General features: G+C 53.4%; 1 protein-coding gene across 49 annotated transcripts in view; it reads right to left on the bottom strand.

Moving 5' to 3' along the window:
• Positions 1-19,184, bottom strand: part of LRRFIP1 (LRR binding FLII interacting protein 1) — a 141,564-nt gene that overhangs the window by 45,242 nt on the left and 77,138 nt on the right. For 13 of the 49 annotated variants that reach the window (XM_066346200.1, XM_066346204.1, XM_066346152.1 and 10 more), the window contains exons 3-8: positions 14,556-14,573; positions 10,664-10,711; positions 7,208-7,252; positions 6,488-6,538; positions 4,672-4,710; positions 800-859 (exon numbers count right to left, since the gene is read on the bottom strand). The exons of 11 other annotated variants lie outside the window; for them this stretch is intronic. In XM_066346200.1, the coding sequence (XP_066202297.1) occupies positions 800-859; positions 4,672-4,710; positions 6,488-6,538; positions 7,208-7,252; positions 10,664-10,711; positions 14,556-14,573 (261 nt within the window). The remainder of the gene's footprint in view (positions 1-799; positions 860-4,671; positions 4,711-6,487; positions 6,539-7,207; positions 7,253-10,663; positions 10,712-14,555; positions 14,574-19,184) is intronic. 25 more of the 49 variants (XM_066346161.1, XM_066346174.1, XM_066346168.1 and 22 more) reach the window with 9 other exon arrangements.

The following is a 19,184-nucleotide window of genomic DNA, read 5'->3' as shown; positions in this document are numbered from 1 at the left end:
TGGGGTTGGGTGACCCCTTTGAAACCCGAACATATAATTTTAGTGCGTAAATGCTATAGCTTACTATGAATAAGGTCACTGTAAAGAGATACGATGTGATACAACTAGCAGAATTGATTACTACTAGAAAAAAAACACTGTTAAGTGCAGGAAAATTTTAGATAATATGTAACAGATTGGCAGCAGGTCATCAAGCAATTAAAAATATATCCAATTTAACCTTCTGAAATCCACAGAGGCCTCCCTGATTACCCCTCCACCCTCCACTCCTGTCCAGCACTCCTGCCTTGGTCCCTCCCTCCTCTCTCCCCCCGGACAGAGGGCCACTCCGCTCCCTGTCCCCTCCCACCCCTGCACTGGGAACATCCCAAAACGGTATCCAGGACAACACAGTCTCTGTCTGTCTTTAAAAACCAGAAACGAGAGAACCTGGAAGACTGGCAAGGTCGAATCTCGGTGTATCTGAAAGCTGAACATCCATCCACACACATTATATAAACACACATACACCCCGGGGCAATAAAGTGACGAAAGAGCCCATCTTTAACTCTAGAGCTTTTAAACATTTTTCTATGAATCTTACACTAACACTTAGAATATTGGAAGACTAACATTCTAAGGCTGTTTACTAGTTCAGAAACATTAACTTTCACTCTGTCATTTACTAGGAGAAAAAAAAAAAAAAGAGGCCCACGATCACACGCACCCACCCACAAAAGCAGCCACATTGAGCGATATTTTTAAAAAGCTTTGCAGCAATCTGTTTGAAGTCCATGCCATGCAGATGTACTATACTAACCCTGCCAGCTCTTCTGTTCAGGGACTGTGATCCATACAGTTCTCCATCGTAACCATTTGTCTGTTTCAGTGAAGAAAAGAAGAGAAACTGACGTCAGCACACAAAGGCAGGCAGTGCACAGACAGAGGCAGAGCAGCAAGGGAGACTCGGCGGAGTGAGCTTCCTGAGCATAGCGGGTGAGCGACAGCCCAAAGCCCAGCAGCCCCCTGGACGGCCTCACCCCTCCCGTCTGCTCCTCTACAACTCAGGAGAGTCTACTCAGTGTCCCTTGTGACTACACGGCATCCAGGACTTGGACGGCTTCTGTGGACGAAGCCTGTGGACCGGGGTGCCGTGGCTTTCTCAGGGCCGGCGTTACGGCCGTGCTGCGGAGATCCCAGCTGGCGAGAAGCCCGGCCACCGGCCAGGCCAGTGGGGTGACCGTGCGGCCTGAGCCGTCCCAGTTTCCCGTCCCGGCTTGGGGTGAGTCCGTGACAGTTGTGGCCCATGAGGTGGCTGTATTCCGAAAATTCATACCCAGCTTCTATTCGATCTATAATTCAACATCAACGTTCATGATGGAAAAAGTTAGGGTACAGCCTCTACATTAGTTTTTCACTCAGTTTTTCACCCATCTAGTCCTCCTACTCTCATTTTTTTTTTCCAAAATGAAATCTGAGGACATATATCATGACTTCATAATTTGTTCTCAAGAAAAAAAAAAAAAGAGAGAGAATAAAGATCAGTATATGCCTGTCTCGTCTCGTCTCTGCTCCCAGCCCAAGTTCCCCTAAAACCAAGGCTCTGGGCTGTCCAGCTGCTCGCACACGTCCATAAGGGACATTTCTGCGGGTGAACAGCGGTCAAGTGACAAGGACATAGCTGGCTCTCCCGATAGAAAAAGGAAGGGCAGGCCACACAACTGGCAAAAATGGAAGGAGATGCCGGGGGTCACGGACGTGAGTCCAAATTCCAAAGAGAAGTTCTGTCACATGACCATAGTTTATGAATCCTGGGGGCCGCCGGCCTCTGTCCAGGCTGTGGAAATGCGCACAGTAACAGCTGTAGACCTTACGAGGCCAGTGCGGGGAGGGGGGAAATTACATCTGATTAAAGTGGGGGAGGGGAGACGTTCAGCACACGCTGTGCAGCCCTGATATCAGCGCAGAATAAATGCATGAATTTCCAGACAGAATACAGATTCATGAAATCTTAGCTGTTTACTTTTGCTGCAACTCAGAAAGCAAACCAATGTGAACTTTCTAAATTAAGAGTATGTAGAAATTCCCTCCGTGTTCAGTCTGAAAACTCCAGGAGACAGTAAAACATTTCTGAGATTAATTTAACGGGGGGGGGGGGGGACATTTATAGAGACTGGCAGAAATTTCACTCACTCTAATGTCTTCTCTCAACCAACGAGATCATTTGATAGGGAAATACACACCCTGGACTTGTACATTTCAGACCCCAGCCTTAGCCTCTTGATAATCTGTTTAGAAACTAACAGTGACGGCTCGCGTCGATTCACTTTAGGCAACTTTTACTTTCCTGGAAGGGGTGAGGAATAAAAGTGTATCACATGAACTCCGCTTTCCACTGTTGCTTATGAAGCACAGGATGCTTTAGACGGGTTCTTCCTTCTGGTCCCACTCTCCGACGTGGACTCCAGCAAGAAGCAGACGGGAGGGGAAGGCTGGGGTGAGCGGTCCTCTCTCACTTCTTACCCTTTCTCTTCTGGCCTTCCATGAAAATGCATAGAAACTATTACTCTGAAGACTTTAGGGAACACCCACAGTTTTCTGTTCCAGGAGAATTCTGCCATGGGGAATATATTCCTAGGACAGATCCCCAAATCTATAGCATCTTAACATCTCTAGAGTGAAAAAATTACTTTGACCTTGTTGGAGAAACCTCCAACCTTCTCCTCTCAGATGGTTTTGTGGAGATGGGTGGAGCCGCTTTACGTGCGGTAATAGGGTCAGGAGAGTTGAAAATTAACCTAAACGTTAGAATGAAGAAGTCCACTGGCAGTATGTGACTGTATCTTAAGTCTGATCTCTGGTGTTCAACCAGCTTGCTCTACGGCATGCTTTTCAATACTCCGTGTTGTGCAACCCACCTGCCTCACGGTCACCCGGCATGCTTCTTAGGACGAGAAAACCAGAACACCCAGAGGCCTGGGAATATGCATTTTAACAAGCTTTCTAAGGGCCAAGGAATGTGCATTTTAACAAGCTCCCCACGAGAGTCTCCCACACAGGAACACGGAGAAGCAGCGTTCTCGGGAGACAGGAGCCATTCACAGATTACTAGCATTTCCCACAAGAGGAAAAGCAAGACACAAGAATTCACGCCCTGTCCACAGCAACCATTCTAACGGTGACTCGGGGTCGCTCAGCACCCCAAGAGTCGGAGAGTACCACGCAGAGCTCTCCAAGCAAGCCCCCGCGAACTTCACATGTGACCGCGCCCAAGCCAGCCGTTAGCTGCTTTGATTAACAACGTGAGGTTATTTCCCTGCTGAGGCAAAAGACAGCTCACCTTCAAGGGCGTGAGAGACGGGAAACAGAAGAAGAAAAGCAAAAGCAAAAGGCTTACATGCGCTGTCGGATGCCCTGAGTTTAGTTTTAAAAGCCAGAAGGGACAACTGAAAATAAAAGTAAACTCCGAAAGGTGCTCCCAACCCTCGCTCACACGGACACTTCCTTCCACTCCACCAGGGACTGGCCCTAAATGTCATTTGCCTGGAGTCGGAAATTAAAACGTCTAAAAATCTAGAAACACGTCGCTCATCTACTGAACGACCTGAGGAATGGAAAGGCTGCTACAATGGTGGTGTCACAGAAACGCTCCCGTCCGCCAGCGTCACTGGGGAGATTCCGGGAAGAGCCCTTTCTGAGTCTAATGACGTGTCCGGGCGCCTCTCACAGCACGTCCCCGCGTCCCGGTGGCCGAGCCGAGGCGGGGCCGGACCGCGAGGCGGGGCCCACCCTGGTTCCCTTGCCCTGCCGTGGAGCACACCAGGAGGCTCAGGAGCCCCAGGGTGCCAGGCAGATGGTCACCTTAAAGGTCAAAATTCCTTTTAAAAACACAGGGATTTGCTAAATAGTTTAGAAATGCACTAGAATGAGTAAAGCACAAGACGCTTTTCTAAAAGTTCTCCAAGTGAAGGGTGTGTGAGCGGCTGTCACAGCTGCAGAGCCTAAGCACCCTCAGGCCGAGTGCACTTTCTGGGGAGATGGGATTTCCCTTCGGCAGTTTACACATTCAGGCTGGAGACAGCAGTCAGCACAGAAACTCTTCTGGAGGAATGTGAGAGAATAATTTCAACTTTGATTCAAAAGTCTTTGTTTCTTTCTTTTTTTTTTTTTTTTTTAGTTGCAACCGGGGTCTTTCTAGCAAAGGTGTCCTGTTGTCCATTTCATTTGAATGAACACGGACTAAAAAACAATGCATTCTTTCCAGTAAAGTGACTTGCTAATCTTTTAAAGGAACGGTAGAGGCTGCCAGAGTTCTTGATCTGCTCTGAGTTCTTTAAAAGCAAGACACCATCTTTTCCCACTTTGGGACCCAGAGCCACTGGCACGGTGCGTGGCAAACAGCTGGTGCTCAAACAGTGCGTGCATGCAAGTCTGCGGCCCAGAGCCCGACCAGGCGGGTCAGAGCCGCACCCAGGAGGCTCTGAGGAGGAGACCGTGCCCTCTGCTGGGCGTGCCAGCCTCCGGCCCGCCGACCCCAGGTAGAGAGATTGGCGGGTGGCACGTGTGTCCTCTCGGACAAAGATGCACCTGGCCTTTTAGACAAACACCCATGAGATTAGTGGGGACACCACTGGTTATTATCTGTCACACGACACAATTGGGATCACACGGCAAGTCCTCCAGCCACCTCACCCAGGTATAGGGACCCCCGGACTCCAGGTCAGGCTGTGACTGTCGAGGAATGGACGAGAGAAACGACAGAAAGGAGAGGTGGCAAAAACCAGTTAAAAAGAACCAAAGTAAGACATAACAGACGAAGAACACAGGCAGTGCTGAGACTCTTAACAAAATTACATTCTTTCCCATGACTCCTAGGATCTCATGTGTACGGGCAAGGGGAATCATTGTACGTTTTGCTCCATAAGACACACACTATTCTTTCCCCCAAAAGTGGAGGGGGAATGCCTATGTGTCTTATGGAGTGAAAAATATGGTATTTTATTAAATATTTTAACACTCCATTTGGTTCAGAATTTTTTTTTATTTTTATTTTTTTTCTCCTGAAAACCCTAGGTGTGTCTTATGGTCAGGTATGTCTTGTGGAGCAGGGGAGGTCAACCTTTTTATCCCTACCGCCCACTTCTGTATCTCTGTTAGTAGTAAAATTTTCTAACCACCCACTGGTTCCACAGCAATGGTGATTTATAAAGTAGGGAAGTAACTTAACTTTATAAAATTTATAAAGCAGAGTTATAGCAAGTTAAAGCATATAATAAGAATGACTTACCAAGTACTTTATGTCGGATTTTCGCTAAGTTTGGCAGAATAAATCTTTATAAAACAACTTACTATAGTTAAATTTATCTTTTGATTTATACTTTGGTTGCTCCGCTACCGCCCACCATGAAAGATGGAACGCCCCCTAGTGGGCGGTAGGGACCAGGTTGACTACCACTGTTGTAGAGCAAAAAATACGGTATGTTAGAACAATAGCTACCATAGATCCAATAATGTTCACAGCAAATGTTGCTACAATTCCTAAAATCTGAAGTAGTTAGAGCAACTTTATATCCTCCTCTAAAACTCTGCCTTTGGCACCTGAAAGGACAGTAACAGTGTAGCACCGTCACAGTTTATTGTTACAAACCATCAAATTAAAGGTGCATTAGCGCCCACAGAAGAAGTCTAGAAGTGATATTTTGAGTTAATCATCATGGTGATTAAATACAAGCCTTCTGCTCTCTATGGTCCTTCCGTCTACGAGGTGGCCTCACAGAGAACCCCTGAAGACCAGCAGTGAGAGGCGATTTTAACCCTGTGGTCAGCTGAACGGACACACACAGATGAAACTTACCGACTTAAAGACACCATTTCTCGACTTCTCTTCCCAAAGCATATGTTTTTTAAAAAACATAATTAGGAGTATTTTTTGAAAGTTTCAGGAAAAATACGTTTTTGCGTTCATCGGCCGTTAAGCGACCGCGATAAAGCGATTTCCTCAAGGTGACGGAAGGGACGTGGTGGCCTGCAGGTGAGTGGCCAGCCCTGGGACGCAGTCGGAGCCCCCCCCCCCCTTCCCGGCAGCCTACAGCAGCCCGAGGAAGAATGACTCGAACTTATAGGTACTTCACTTAAGATGCGGATTCCGTGGGGGGCGGCACAGGTGAGCAAACAGGACATGATTGACAGCCTATTCCTTCACACCCGCCCTCGACCGTCCCACCAGCCACACCCTGACCACCTCATCAAGGAGCAGCAGCTTTGTGATGCGGACAAAGGTGTGGACACCTGGTGCCCTCTGCTCTCGGAGAAAGACACAACAAATGTGCCTAATCTCTTGTCAGCAGCAAGAGGTAATTTGAATAGATTTCAAATAAGCATCCTGTCAGTTAGATACTGACGACGAGACCACGGGGACACGGAGTAAGCAACACGAAGGCAGGGGTGGGACAGCGAAGGACCTGGACACGAACAGAACCATGCAGACTCAACCATTCTGGGGACTGACCCTCAGGCTTCCACGACTGCCCACTGACATGCGCTCATCTTCATCGGAAGCCTAGTAAGAGAAAGGACGGAACAGCATGAAGAGACCATGTAACACGTAAAGGAACCCACACCCCCTCTCAGCGGGGGTGGGGGGTGGCTCACCCAACAGCACCGCGGGGGGGCGATTGGCGGCCTCAGGAAGCCGAGGGCCTCACCAATGTGGGCTTTGTGTGAATTCACGCCTTTTTATGGGGGGTTGGGGGGCTGTTTCTGGGTCATATGGCCTTCAATTAATTCCATTAAAGTGCTGTTATTTACTTCGCCAGGGTCTCCAACTACATAGCCTTGATGCACATCACTCCGTGAAGTATTTGGGGGTATTTCATAGCAAAAAGGGTACTGAAACTGTCATGAATATAGTAATACTCAGAAATCTCTCAAGCTCCACCCTTCCCAAAGTTAGGTCAAAATGCTAAAAGCTGAAAAGCTGAGTTCATTTTCTTTGTTTAGGTAATAATATCAGTATTAATTTCCTTAATAAACATCACTGAGTTACACATTTGTATATATTACATTATATCATATCATATATCACATCATATTATAATATATACTATACCATATATTATAATATATTATACTATATTATATTATATCATATTATATATATTTCAGCCACTACAAATACAAATCAGATCTACATCTAGAAGCCTAAGTAAGAAATGAACGCAGTACTGACCGAGGTGTTTCTTCGGGATCTACGTGAGTAGCGCTCACTGTCTTCCTACCAAAGCAACAGAGGAAAGAGCATGGAGGTTAGAGACGGCAGGGGCGGGGCCCCAGGCAAAGAGCATGGAGGTTAGAGACGGCAGGGAGGAGCCCCAGGCAAAGAGCATGGAGGTTAGAGACGGCAGGGGAGGGGCCCCAGGCAAAGAGCATGGAGGTTAGAGACCGCAAGGGAGGAGCCCCAAGCAAAGAGCATGGAGGTTAGAGACCGCAGGGGAGGGGCCCCAGGCAAAGAGCATGGAGGTTAGAGACCGCAGGGGAGGGGCCCCAGGCAAAGAGCATGGAGGTTAGAGACGGCAGGGGAGGGGCCCCAGGCAAAGAGCATGGAGGTTAGAGACGGCAGGGGAGGGGCCCCAGGCAAAGAGCATGGAGGTTAGAGACCGCAAGGGAGGAGCCCCAAGCAAAGAGCATGGAGGTTAGAGACCGCAGGGGAGGGGCCCCAGGCAAAGAGCATGGAGGTTAGAGACGGCAGGGGAGGGGCCCCAGGCAAAGAGCATGGAGGTTAGAGACGGCAGGGGCGGGGCCCCAGGCAAAGAGCATGGAGGTTAGAGACGGCAGGGGAGGGGCCCCAGGCAAAGAGCATGGAGGTTAGAGACCGCAGGGGAGGGGCCCCAGGCAAAGAGCATGGAGGTTAGAGACGGCAGGGGAGGGGCCCCAGGCAAAGAGCATGGAGGTTAGAGACGGCAGGGGAGGGGCCCCAGGCAAAGAGCATGGAGGTTAGAGACGGCAGGGGAGGGGCCCCAGGCAAAGAGCATGGAGGTTAGAGACGGCAGGGGAGGGGCCCCAGGCAAAGAGCATGGAGGTTAGAGACGGCAGGGGAGGGGCCCCAGGCAAAGAGCATGGAGGTTAGAGACCGCAGGGGAGGGGCCCCAGGCAAAGAGCATGGAGGTTAGAGACGGCAGGGGAGGGGCCCCAGGCAAAGAGCATGGAGGTTAGAGACGGCAGGGGAGGGGCCCCAGGCAAAGAGCATGGAGGTTAGAGACCGCAGGGGAGGGGCTCCAGGCAAAGAGCATGGAGGTTAGAGACCGCAGGGGAGGGGCCCCAGGCAAAGAGCATGGAGGTTAGAGACGGCAGGGGAGGGGCCCCAGGCAAAGAGCATGGAGGTTAGAGACGGCAGGGGCGGGGCCCCAGGCAAAGAGCATGGAGGTTAGAGACGGCAGGGGAGGGGCCCCAGGCAAAGAGCATGGAGGTTAGAGACGGCAGGGGAGGGGCCCCAGGCAAAGAGCATGGAGGTTAGAGACCGCAGGGGAGGGGCCCCAGGCAAAGAGCATGGAGGTTAGAGACCGCAGGGGAGGGGCCCCAGGCAAAGAGCATGGAGGTTAGAGACGGCAGGGGAGGGGCCCCAGGCAAAGAGCATGGAGGTTAGAGACGGCAGGGGAGGGGCCCCAGGCAAAGAGCATGGAGGTTAGAGACCGCAGGGGAGGGGCCCCAGGCAAAGAGCATGGAGGTTAGAGACGGCAGGGGAGGGGCCCCAGGCAAAGAGCATGGAGGTTAGAGACGGCAGGGGAGGGGCCCCAGGCAAAGAGCATGGAGGTTAGAGACGGCAGGGGAGGGGCCCCAGGCAAAGAGCATGGAGGTTAGAGACCGCAGGGGAGGGGCCCCAGGCAAAGAGCATGGAGGTTAGAGACGGCAGGGGAGGGGCCCCAGGCAAAGAGCATGGAGGTTAGAGACCGCAGGGGAGGGGCCCCAGGCAAAGAGCATGGAGGTTAGAGACGGCAGGGGAGGGGCCCCAGGCAAAGAGCATGGAGGTTAGAGACGGCAGGGGAGGAGCCCCAGGCAAAGAGCATGGAGGTTAGAGACGGCAGGGGAGGAGCCCCAGGCAAAGAGCATGGAGGTTAGAGACGGCAGGGGAGGGGCCCCAGGCAAAGAGCATGGAGGTTAGAGACGGCAGGGAGGGGCCCCAGGCAAAGAGCATGGAGGTTAGAGACCGCATGGGAGGGGCCCCAGGCCATCCAACTGCTGCAAAACAGTCTTTCTGATGGAAACATCAAATGCTCTTTTTGCCTTTGCTTACAGGTTTCAATTAAACTTGCCGGGGAGAAGTGTTTTCTTCCAAAGTGGGGGTATCTAACACACAAATAATTGGCATTTTTCACCCGGGCTTTCAAAACAAGTGTGTGTTGGAGGAGAAGCTGAGTCTTAATTTTTTCCCTAACCTCCAACGGCTGGTCCATTTCAATCCACCCACTTTTTTTCCTTCTTCTTATATTCAGAACCTTACTCTCTTCTCGGGAATCCGAAGAGAAATCATTTCCACAAAAGGTCCAATAAGTATGCCACCCTCCCAACCTAGCAGGGTGTCCACATTTGAACATCTCTGAAGTTGGGGACATCTTATAGTCAGAGTTGCACACAACAATGATTCGCTTTTTTCTCAGAGGTATAGAACACACCCCTACCTTCTAACGGTCTTAAGGTGGATGAAAATCCATCTGCCTGTGCCGTATAAGCCTGCTTAAAGGTCGGAGGCAATCATTTTTTAAACAGAGGAAGTGTGTGCTCTATTTCCAGAACTACCGTCTCTCATAGTTTAGGCAGGTATCTAAGTTGTTAGGAAGTAATATTTCCTTAGATTATTTTATGTGTAAGGGATATATAACAGGACATTTCCATACTGGCCAGGCTTTCAAGGGCTAAAAGTATGTGATGATGTCCCGGAGGCCGGTGACAAGGCCAGGGGGGAGGTGGAGGACACTCAGGTGTACGAATGAGTGAGAGGAGAAGCCACGTCCTCTGGGGACCATGGAGAGCACCCGGGGTGCACGCAGCCGGGCACCGAGCCCTCCTGGGAGGGTCGTAAGGACAGAGACTCATTAGGGACGAGCCAGCTCTCAGCTGGCACGGGAGGGCAGAGGAGCTGTTCTAGGAAATGGTGAGAAGGCATAAGAATGTTTTCATCAAAGAACAGCGGTGTCAGGGGGTGTAACCGGGCAGCTGGGGGCGGGCACACATCCAAGGCCGAAACGGTCAGAACGAAGGTGACCGGCTAGCTGACCGCAATGGTGAATGAAGGAAATGGGGGATGTGTGACCTCTGGGTTCCAACCAGAGCTTGGGAGACAGGATGGAAACAGGGCTGTTCTCTCGCCTGGAACACATGCCCAGCTCGAGTGTCCCTAGTGGACAGTGTTCTGCCCCTGGAGGTCAGGGAGGGCAGAGACCCCCACAAACACCGCCTGGAGACTGCAGGAGCCAGCTGCTACTGCACAGACCAGACTCAGTGCCTGGCCAGGGCCCCTCTTACCAGGCTCCCGACGGGATGTAAACAACCAGGCCAGATGCCAAAGACCCCGGCAGAAAGCCTCTCGGTATTAAATTATGGTGCAACAGGAACCTGGTTATGTGATTAAACGGCGTAACAAGCGAATGACAAACCATGCAAGCTTCTTAACATCCGAGTCGAGGCCTACCATCCACTGCTCGATGTCACCCCACTTCGTGTCCAGCCCATAATATTTCTACAGACAGAAGGGAAAGAAAATTAGGCAAGAAGTGAAACGGTAAATGCGTGAGGGACCGCTGTGACATGCATCCCCAAGCTACCGCCCAAGCCACACGGTGCGGGGTCACACGCCAAGACAAAGCAGTGACAACAGGTCGGGTTCTGCAGGGGGCAGTGCCACCAAGCAGCGGAGCCTGGCACACACCCACGCCGCTCCCAACCACAAGCCCAGGGAGCCCAGGACAAAGCATTCCTGGGGCCAGGGGTGGCGCCCCAGAGGCCGGGGATTGGCCCCGAGTGGCAGAGGCTGACAGCCCATCCTGTGTCATGACAACAGGAACGAGAAAACCTAGCACAAGGGAGGGAGCAGCTGGGATCGCCGCTGGGTTTCTGGTGCCCTCGTTCCCGCCCTTCGCTCCCTGTGCTGGATTCAGGGCCAGAAGACCATGAACCTTGGATGTCTTCAGAGTCACAGAGGGAGAGGCCTTTGCACAGGGAAAAAAACCCCAAAACTATGCTTGCAAGTTAGATCCTGCAAGTTTTCCTTACCTAGTGCCTTCCTGCCTCTCTCCCCAGCTTGTCTGAGCTACGCTGGAGCAAGTCAGAACGAGAAAAGCAGACTCGGAAGGGCTATCACTGTTGCTAAATATAGTCATCCCACGGGCAGGGCGGACCTCCCGGGACTTTGCCTCTCCTCACTGTGCCCTCCCTTTCCCAGGAGAACATCAAGGAACAGCCAAACCTCTGGCACACCGATGTGATTTTTTTTCCTCCCTCTTTACACAGTAAAACCTTATAATCCGGAGGGATAAAAGAATGGAGGAGAGGCGTGCAGGGTTGGGGTTGATGTATAGGGACCAGAACCCACCGCTGCTGCAGCAGCTGGTCCAGCCTCCGCTTCTCTGGAAGGGCGGCAGGGTTTAAGATCGCCGGCTCTCCGACGGCCCTGGCCCTTCCTCTTAGAGGTGGCGTGAGGTAGAGAAGTGGAGGAGGAAAGGAGGAAAACTCCGGAGGGAGAATTCAACACTGTGCTCAAGACTCAACCAACGCACAGCTGTGGCGTCAAAAGTGCATGAGCGGCCCTGGCTGGTTGGCTCAGTGGTAGAGCGTCGGCCTGGCATGCAGAAGTCCCGGGTTCGATTCCCGGCCAGGGCACACAGGAGAAGCACCTATCTGCTTCTCCACCCCTCCCCCTCTCCTTCCTCTCTGTCTCTCTCTTCCCCTCCTGCAGCCAAGGCTCCATTGAAGCAAAGTTGGCCCAGGCACTGAGGATGGCTCTGTGGCCTCTGCCTCAGGTGCTAGAATGGCTCTGATTGCGGCAGAGCGATGCCCCAGATGGGCAGAGCATCCCCCCCTGGTGGGCATGCCGGAGTCTGTCTGACTGCCTCCCCGTTTCCAACCTCAGAAAAAAAAAAAAAGTGCATGAGCCACACTCTCCTCCTGGAAGTCGCTTCCCTTAGACTCTCCATGGAGACAGGAAATACAAGCAAACATGGTACTTCCCCGTCACGTTGTAACAACAAATTAAGCAAAATGCAACCGCAGAGCGCGATTGTGCATTCAACTGCTATGAGAGCCTGGATTGGTAACACGGGATGCCATCAACCTTCTTTACTTCGTGGCTTAATTACAAAGATAGAAAATACGGTTTTCAAAAGGAGAAGGGCCTGTAGACCAAGTTACAAAATATTATTTAAATCCCTCAAGAGGTCTCTGTTCTGTTTTTCTATTTGCCTATTCTCCCTTTTTGCGAATCCTATTATCAAGTACTGCACTCTCTATCCACGGCTCTTCCCACGATAAAAACAAGAACTGGTGTTCAGAATCTTCACTCTAGTTCGTGGGCAGTCTGATCAGGGGCTGCCGAGTTCCCTTGCCATTCCGTGGAGGAAGAAGACCCCAGAAAGCAACAGTAAGTGTAGTTAGTGCGTCGCTGTGACATCGGCTCGCAGGCCAGCCCAGCAAACCCCACAGCACACACAGCACAGCACACGTCAAGGGCGAGCCCGTAGGATTAGCCGGTGAGTCATGCGGGAGAAGCGGGAGGAAGCCGGACGATGCAGAGGTGTTTGCTTGACTTTCAGAAATAGCTATTGGGGCCGCAGAAGAGAACCCATTGCTCAAAAGAGGCACACGGGCTGGGAGAGAACCTCATACTGCCTCCTCCTTTTCCTCCTCACAAATCTTAGTGACGAGGAGTGGATGAAGAAAGGGCCTCCCTGACCCTGCACCCCATCTTTATCGTAAAAATGGGCGCCGGCTTTTTTGCACGGAGGACTAGCATCGCTCTGTATACAAATTACCATTCCGACCCAGTTCTAACGGCACCTCTGGAGAGCTGGGGAAAAGAATGTAACAGGGACCTAGGACTCGTGATGAATGAAATCAAAGTGGAACGACCAGAGAGCCTCTTGTCCAGGTGTGGGACAATTCTATCTGCTCCATCAGGGACAGCAAGGGTCCCAGCCTTGCCTTTGGCCTGCAAACTTCTTCCCCAGGTTCTGTACATGTGATCTGGGTCTGGCTTCGAGACTCAGTTGGATTCTCGGACCCTACGAAAACTAACAAAAGTGCAGACAGAGGCTGGTGCTCACTGAACTCATTTCTTCACGCTCCTCCCGGGAAAGTATCGGTGCGGATGGGGGAGGGCGCAGGAAGGAACGACCATTCAGGACCAGAGCCAGGAAGGGCATCCGAGAACAGCGTTTTAAATTCACTGAGAGTGTGTCAAAGGGCCCGGCCTGCCCTAACCTTGGACATTAAGTCGCCTTACTTACTTACTAGCTGATGGAAAAGAAAAACCATAGCTGTTGTTCCTTATCTAGAAACTGAATACATTCATAAAAAGAAAACTATTATAGGTGTTATATGTAGCCGACTAAATCCATTGGTGGGGAGGCCTGTGTGGAGACACTGTATCAGCTCTCGGGGAGCCTCGCACCCCCTCCCTCCTCACTGCCAACTCTCCTCACTGGCCTGAGTCCGGGGAGCTCTTGCTTTTCTGCGGCTGGCCCGCTCAGTGCCTTCATTCTGAACCTCAGCCGCTTCTCCACGATACCGGGGAACAGAGGTGCGCTCTGAAGACTAGGGACAGAGGGCAGGCTTCTGTGAAGCTACCGAATTTTACTGTTCTCCCGCCATTTTCTTTTCTCAGATTTTTTTTTTTTTAAAGAGGATGCAACAAGCTCCTAATACATGGTAATTTGCATTTAAATAGTTTCCCAACAAAATTATCTGGAAGGGTAATCTCTCTCTTTAAAGCTCTGATTTCAAAAGGGTTCCTGAATTTTGAAATTGGATTTAATTATGTCCTTGAATTCATTCCCCCCCTCCCCCGCCCCAAATACTCAGCTTTCTAATTTCTTGGGGAAAAATGAAGATGAGAAACGCCTTCGGCACACACAAACGTGTCTGAGGGAAGCTGCTGTCTGCAGACAGAGGGGGACTTAAATGAGCAATCTTGTTCAAATCGGTTCATCAGCCAAGCGAGGGTGGGGGGAGAAGCGGGGGTGGGGGGAGAAGCGGGGGTGGGGGGAGAAGCGGGGGTGGGGGGAGAAGCGGGGTGGGGGGAGAAGCGGGGGTGGGGGGAGAAGCAGGGGTGGGGGGAGAAGCGGGGGGGGAGAAGCGGGGGTGGGGGGAGAAGCGGGGGTGGGGGGAGAAGCGGGGGGGGGAGAAGCGGGGGGGGAGAAGCGGGGGGGGGGAGAAGCGGGGGTGGGGGGAGAAGCGGGGGTGGGGGGAGAAGCGGGGGTGGGGGCGCCTCTGCATCTTCAGCGAAAGGTGTTATTTCTGCGAGGAGACCAGGCCCTTGGGAGGGAAAAACTACTGCATGCAAACCCGAACGCCAGGAAGGAAGAGCCTACCTTCTGAACCTGATAGATCTACAGAGAAGGGCAAAAGAAAAGGGAAAAAGAAAGATAAAATCCAGTTAAAAAGGTAGAAACATCAGAAAGAAAGGTTTTATAAGTACCTGGAAATAGGAATAAAAGCCATATTTTTTGGGGGGGGGGGAGAAGAAACTGTAAATCATTAGCAATGTATCAATTAAAAAAACTTGGAAGTCTCACTGAAAGAACTGGTCATTTCATAACTGATGTCATACTTGTTGTCACTGGAACACGGGACACTCGCACAGTCTCTCCAAGAACCCTGCTGCCCAGGGCGGAAGCCCGTGTTCACCTGTTACCACGAACGGGAGAAAGGACTTCATCGTCAATTTAAAATTTCTTTGCATGGTGACAGAAGTGTAACAACAACAACCACCACAAAGGACAAAAGCGTAACTGGAAAGTCCGCTGGTCAAATTCACAAACAGTGAAGAACAATGTTTTCATGTTCGGTCCTTACAAACAGAACGCCAGGAACATTCCAGTTTAACAGAGTGGCCACGGGACTATAACTGAACTATTTTTCCCCCAGGGTTTATTACCATCTGTTGACGTCGACGCCTGCTTCGGAGGTATCCCCTAGTTTTGGAGGGGTCGCTGGGTAAGACTGAGATACCTGCTTCGCTCACCCGCTCACTCCTTCCTTCCATTCGACAAAACACGTCCTGAGTCAGGCACTACCCAACACGGTAGGATCAGAAACTTGGCATTTCTCGTCTTACGTGGGTGAGCACAGGTGAGCACATTCAACATTATGACTGCATTAAACAAAGTGCCACCAACAAACTGCTAATCAAGTCAGGAGCCACAAAAGAGACGCACCCTGGTCATCAGATCCCCTGGTCATCGTCGTATTACCCCTGTCGTCCTACGAGTGCAGGTTCTCATAGGAAATGAAAGGGTTCACTTGGATTTCCCAAAGGACATCGGCGATACCTTCTTCCTTGCTTCCGTCGTAAGTCCTCATAACCCTTTTAAACAGCCCCCAAGGCCCAGCTGACGCAGTCCCTTCTCACCATCCGCACTGGGGACAGGACCCGTTATGGAGGGTGCCGTGGGCTGCCATGGGGGGCTGCGGCTGGGCAGGGGAGGGGGGCTGGGGTCAACCTGCAGCCCCCGGGTCTGCTGGGGCTTGGTGACTGGTCCGCACCCCTCAGACACTGCTGTCTTTGCTGACCTCTCCTCTCTGTGCAATCTGCAGGCCCCAGTGCAGCTTCACCCCAACCCCCCTCTGGGCCCCTCCCAGGGCGACCCACCTTCCTGGTGTCCTGAGCCCCTCACACGGCGTCCCCACCTTCCTGGTGTCCTGAGCCCCTCACAGGGCGTCCCCACCTTCCTGGTGTCCTGAGCCCCTCACAGGGCGTCCCCACCTTCCTGGTGTCCTGAGCCCCTCACAGGGCGACCCACCTTCCTGGTGTCCTGAGCCCCTCACAGGGCGTCCCCACCTTCCTGGTGTCCTGAGCCCCTCACAGGGCGTCCCCACCTTCCTGGTGTCCTGAGCCCCTCACAGGGCGTCCCCACCTTCCTGGGGTTCTGAGCCCCTCACAGGGTGTCCCCATCTTCCTGGTGTCCTGAGCCCCTCACAGGGCGTCCCCACCTTCCTGGTGTCCTGAGCCCCTCACAGGGCGTCCCCACCTTCCTGGTGTCCTGAGCCCCTCACAGGGCGTCCCCACCTTCCTGGTGTCCTGAGCCCCTCACACGGCGTCCCCACCTTCCTGGTGTCCTGAGCCCCTCACAGGGCGTCCCCACCTTCCTGGTGTCCTGAGCCCCTCACAGGGCGTCCCCACCTTCCTGGGGTTCTGAGCCCCGAGGGGCAGTCATAGCTGCTCCGGGCGTGCACAGGCTCGGCCCCCGGCCGCCGACCTGACCGCCGTCTCGGGGAAGCCCGCACCTGTCCGAAACGCCTGGCGGAGAGGGACGGCTCACCACCGGACCAAGACAGAAGCCCGTTTCTCAAGTTTTACACCAAAATTTCAGTCCTTTGGGTTCAACACCGGCCTTACAAAGGCTTATTCATTCCCATGTCGTCAACAACTTAAAACGCCAGTGCCGCAGGCTGTCGGACTGTAAAACCTCAGACAGCGATAGCGCCTTCTAATAACAGGCTGGGAGATGCCGTCTGCAAAGGCGCGGCCGGGAGGTGTGGCCCGCACACTCCCTCAACCTGAAAGCACGTCTCCAAACCCGGAGCTCGGGCCGCGTCCGCCTGTCTGTCGGCCTGTCTCCCCTGCTCTGCTCTCCGGGTGTCTGCACAGATGTCACGCGTACACACGTGCTCATGGGGGCACACGGGTGCCCTCCTTCCTCTACCTGCGGACCGGTCCCACCGGGAAACAACCAGGTGAACAGACACCTGTTCCCTGTAAAACTCTTGCTAATAAAATTGGCTATTTTGGGTCGAGTGTAGCTGTTCCTCTGGTCCGGTGTGAGGGGAAAAACTTGTTTTTCAAGATCTGCTTCCACTTGTACCACGGCGAGGCCCGTGGGGCCCGCCCTGTTCCCCCACCACCGGCTGCGAGGGCCGGCGCGCTCGCCGCCCGGTTCGCCCCACTGCTGGCCTCTGTCTGCTCTCACTGCTGACCGGACACCGAGTGCAGCCTTTTCAGATCTAGACTTCCATCCTGGCCATTTTCTTAGTTGCAGTAAAACTGTCTACCTCTCTAAGGTCAGACTTTCTCACCTATAAATAAAACTTGGAAACGGCCCCCTCACAGACTGTGACCGTCCCCGGGTCCAGCGCTGCCGCACCGTGGGGGTTCCAGGGTGTCCCTGACATTCCTCCTCTGACCCACGCCAGTTCCTTCTGGCCAGTAATCAACAACACTAGTTCTTTCAAACACTTAGTTTCTTGGCTTAATTCCTCTTCGCTTCTATTCTCTAAATCAAGAACTTTGCCAAGACTTTGTGAGAACCAGCTTGTGTTATCAAGTGCACCGGGCAATCAATTCTGCCCACAGTTTCTATCTCAGGGTATGATTTGGAAGACGGATGTGGACACACGCACCTTGTCATTCACTCCCACCTTGCTTTTGTAGAAATGCTGTATTTGTGTCCTTGGTGAAAGCTGCTTTCTCTTAAATGTGAGAAAAGCTACAAAATGATGACTCACGGCACCATGGAGACCAAAGGCAGGAACCCTGACAGACTGAGCCTCTCCTTCCTGAGTCAGAGCTCAGGGGGACAGTCACAGGCCACCCGGAATGCTCACCAACAGGGCGGAGGGGGAAGAGTCGCTGTTCAAACTCAGTCAAGTGTTGCAAAACCTGGCATGGCAACAGAAACTTGGGAGAAACTCTTCTTCCAGTTCTTTTAAGACCTTAATATAAAGAAGACTGGGGACTGCTGGAGGAACAGGAAAAGCCCATTAGAAGCAGGAGCCCCTGAGAAAGGGCAGCTCCTCCGGCTCCTGGAGAACAAAGCGGCAGCCTCCGCAGGTGGCGATGCAACTTGGGAAACAGGCCACTGCCCGCCACGTGGGTCTCCCTGGCCCCGCTGCCCCCCATGCGGGCGCCCTGACCCCCATCACAATGAGCGCCCTGCCCCCCCCCGCGGGCGCCCTGGCCCCCATCACAATGAGCGCCCTGCCCCCCCCCCACGGGCGCCCTGACCCCCATCACAATGAGCGCCCTGCCCCCCCCCGCGGGCGCCCTGGCCCCCCCCGCTGCCCCCCCCCGCGGGCGCCCTGCCCCCCCCCCGCGGGCGCCCTGACCCCCATCACAATGAGCGCCCTGCCCCCCCCGCTGCCCCCCCCGCGGGCGCCCTGACCCCCATCACAATGAGCGCCCTGCCCCCCCCCCGCGGGCGCCCTGGCCCCCATCACAATGAGCGCCCTGCCCCCCCCCGCGGGCGCCCTGACCCCCATCACAATGAGCGCCCTGCCCCCCCCCCGCGGGCGCCCTGACCCCCATCACAATGAGCGCCCTGCCCCCCCCCGCGGGCGCCCTGACCCCCATCACAATGAGCGCCCTGCCCCCCCCCGCGGGCGCCCTGAGCCCCATCACAATGAGCGCCCTGCCCCCCCCCCCGCGGGCGCCCTGGCCCCCATCACAATGAGCGCCCTGCCCCCCCCCGCGGGCGCCCTGACCCCCATCACAATGAGCGCCCTGCCCCCCCCGCTGCCCCCCCCCCGCGGGCGCCCTGACCCCCATCACAATGAGCGCCCTGCCCCCCCCCGCGGGCGCCCTGACCCCCATCACAATGAGCGCCCTGCCCCCCCCCCCCCGCTGCCCCCCTACCACCATTCTGATTTCCAAAACAGAAGGCAGAGGCTCCCAGAGTCCTTCCTGCTCACAGTGGGCTTGTGAGCATCGACTGAGTGAACAAAAATATTCAAGAGAGACACCAACACCAGGCAGTTTGAGAAAGCAATTTGTCATCTAAACTCTCTGTTCCTAACAACAAGTTCAGGCTGAGAGAACGGTTCTACGAGGCGGCCTCCCTCCCACTACGTCTGCTGTCTACCAGAGACTGAGGGCTGCTCGGTGTCAGACGGCTCCCTGAGCACAGGTGACATCGTCTCAGGCAGGTACAGGACAAAGGTCTACAACACAAGATCTGTTTCCTTTCTCCACGACCCAGCCTAAATACTAGTCTTTGTTATCTGAA

This window comes from Saccopteryx leptura, chromosome 7 (assembly GCF_036850995.1).
Source record: "Saccopteryx leptura isolate mSacLep1 chromosome 7, mSacLep1_pri_phased_curated, whole genome shotgun sequence".
Lineage (NCBI taxonomy): Eukaryota > Metazoa > Chordata > Mammalia > Chiroptera > Emballonuridae > Saccopteryx > Saccopteryx leptura.
The sequence above is the reverse complement of the archived record's forward strand: the minus strand, read 5'-3'. Positions and strand labels throughout refer to the sequence as shown.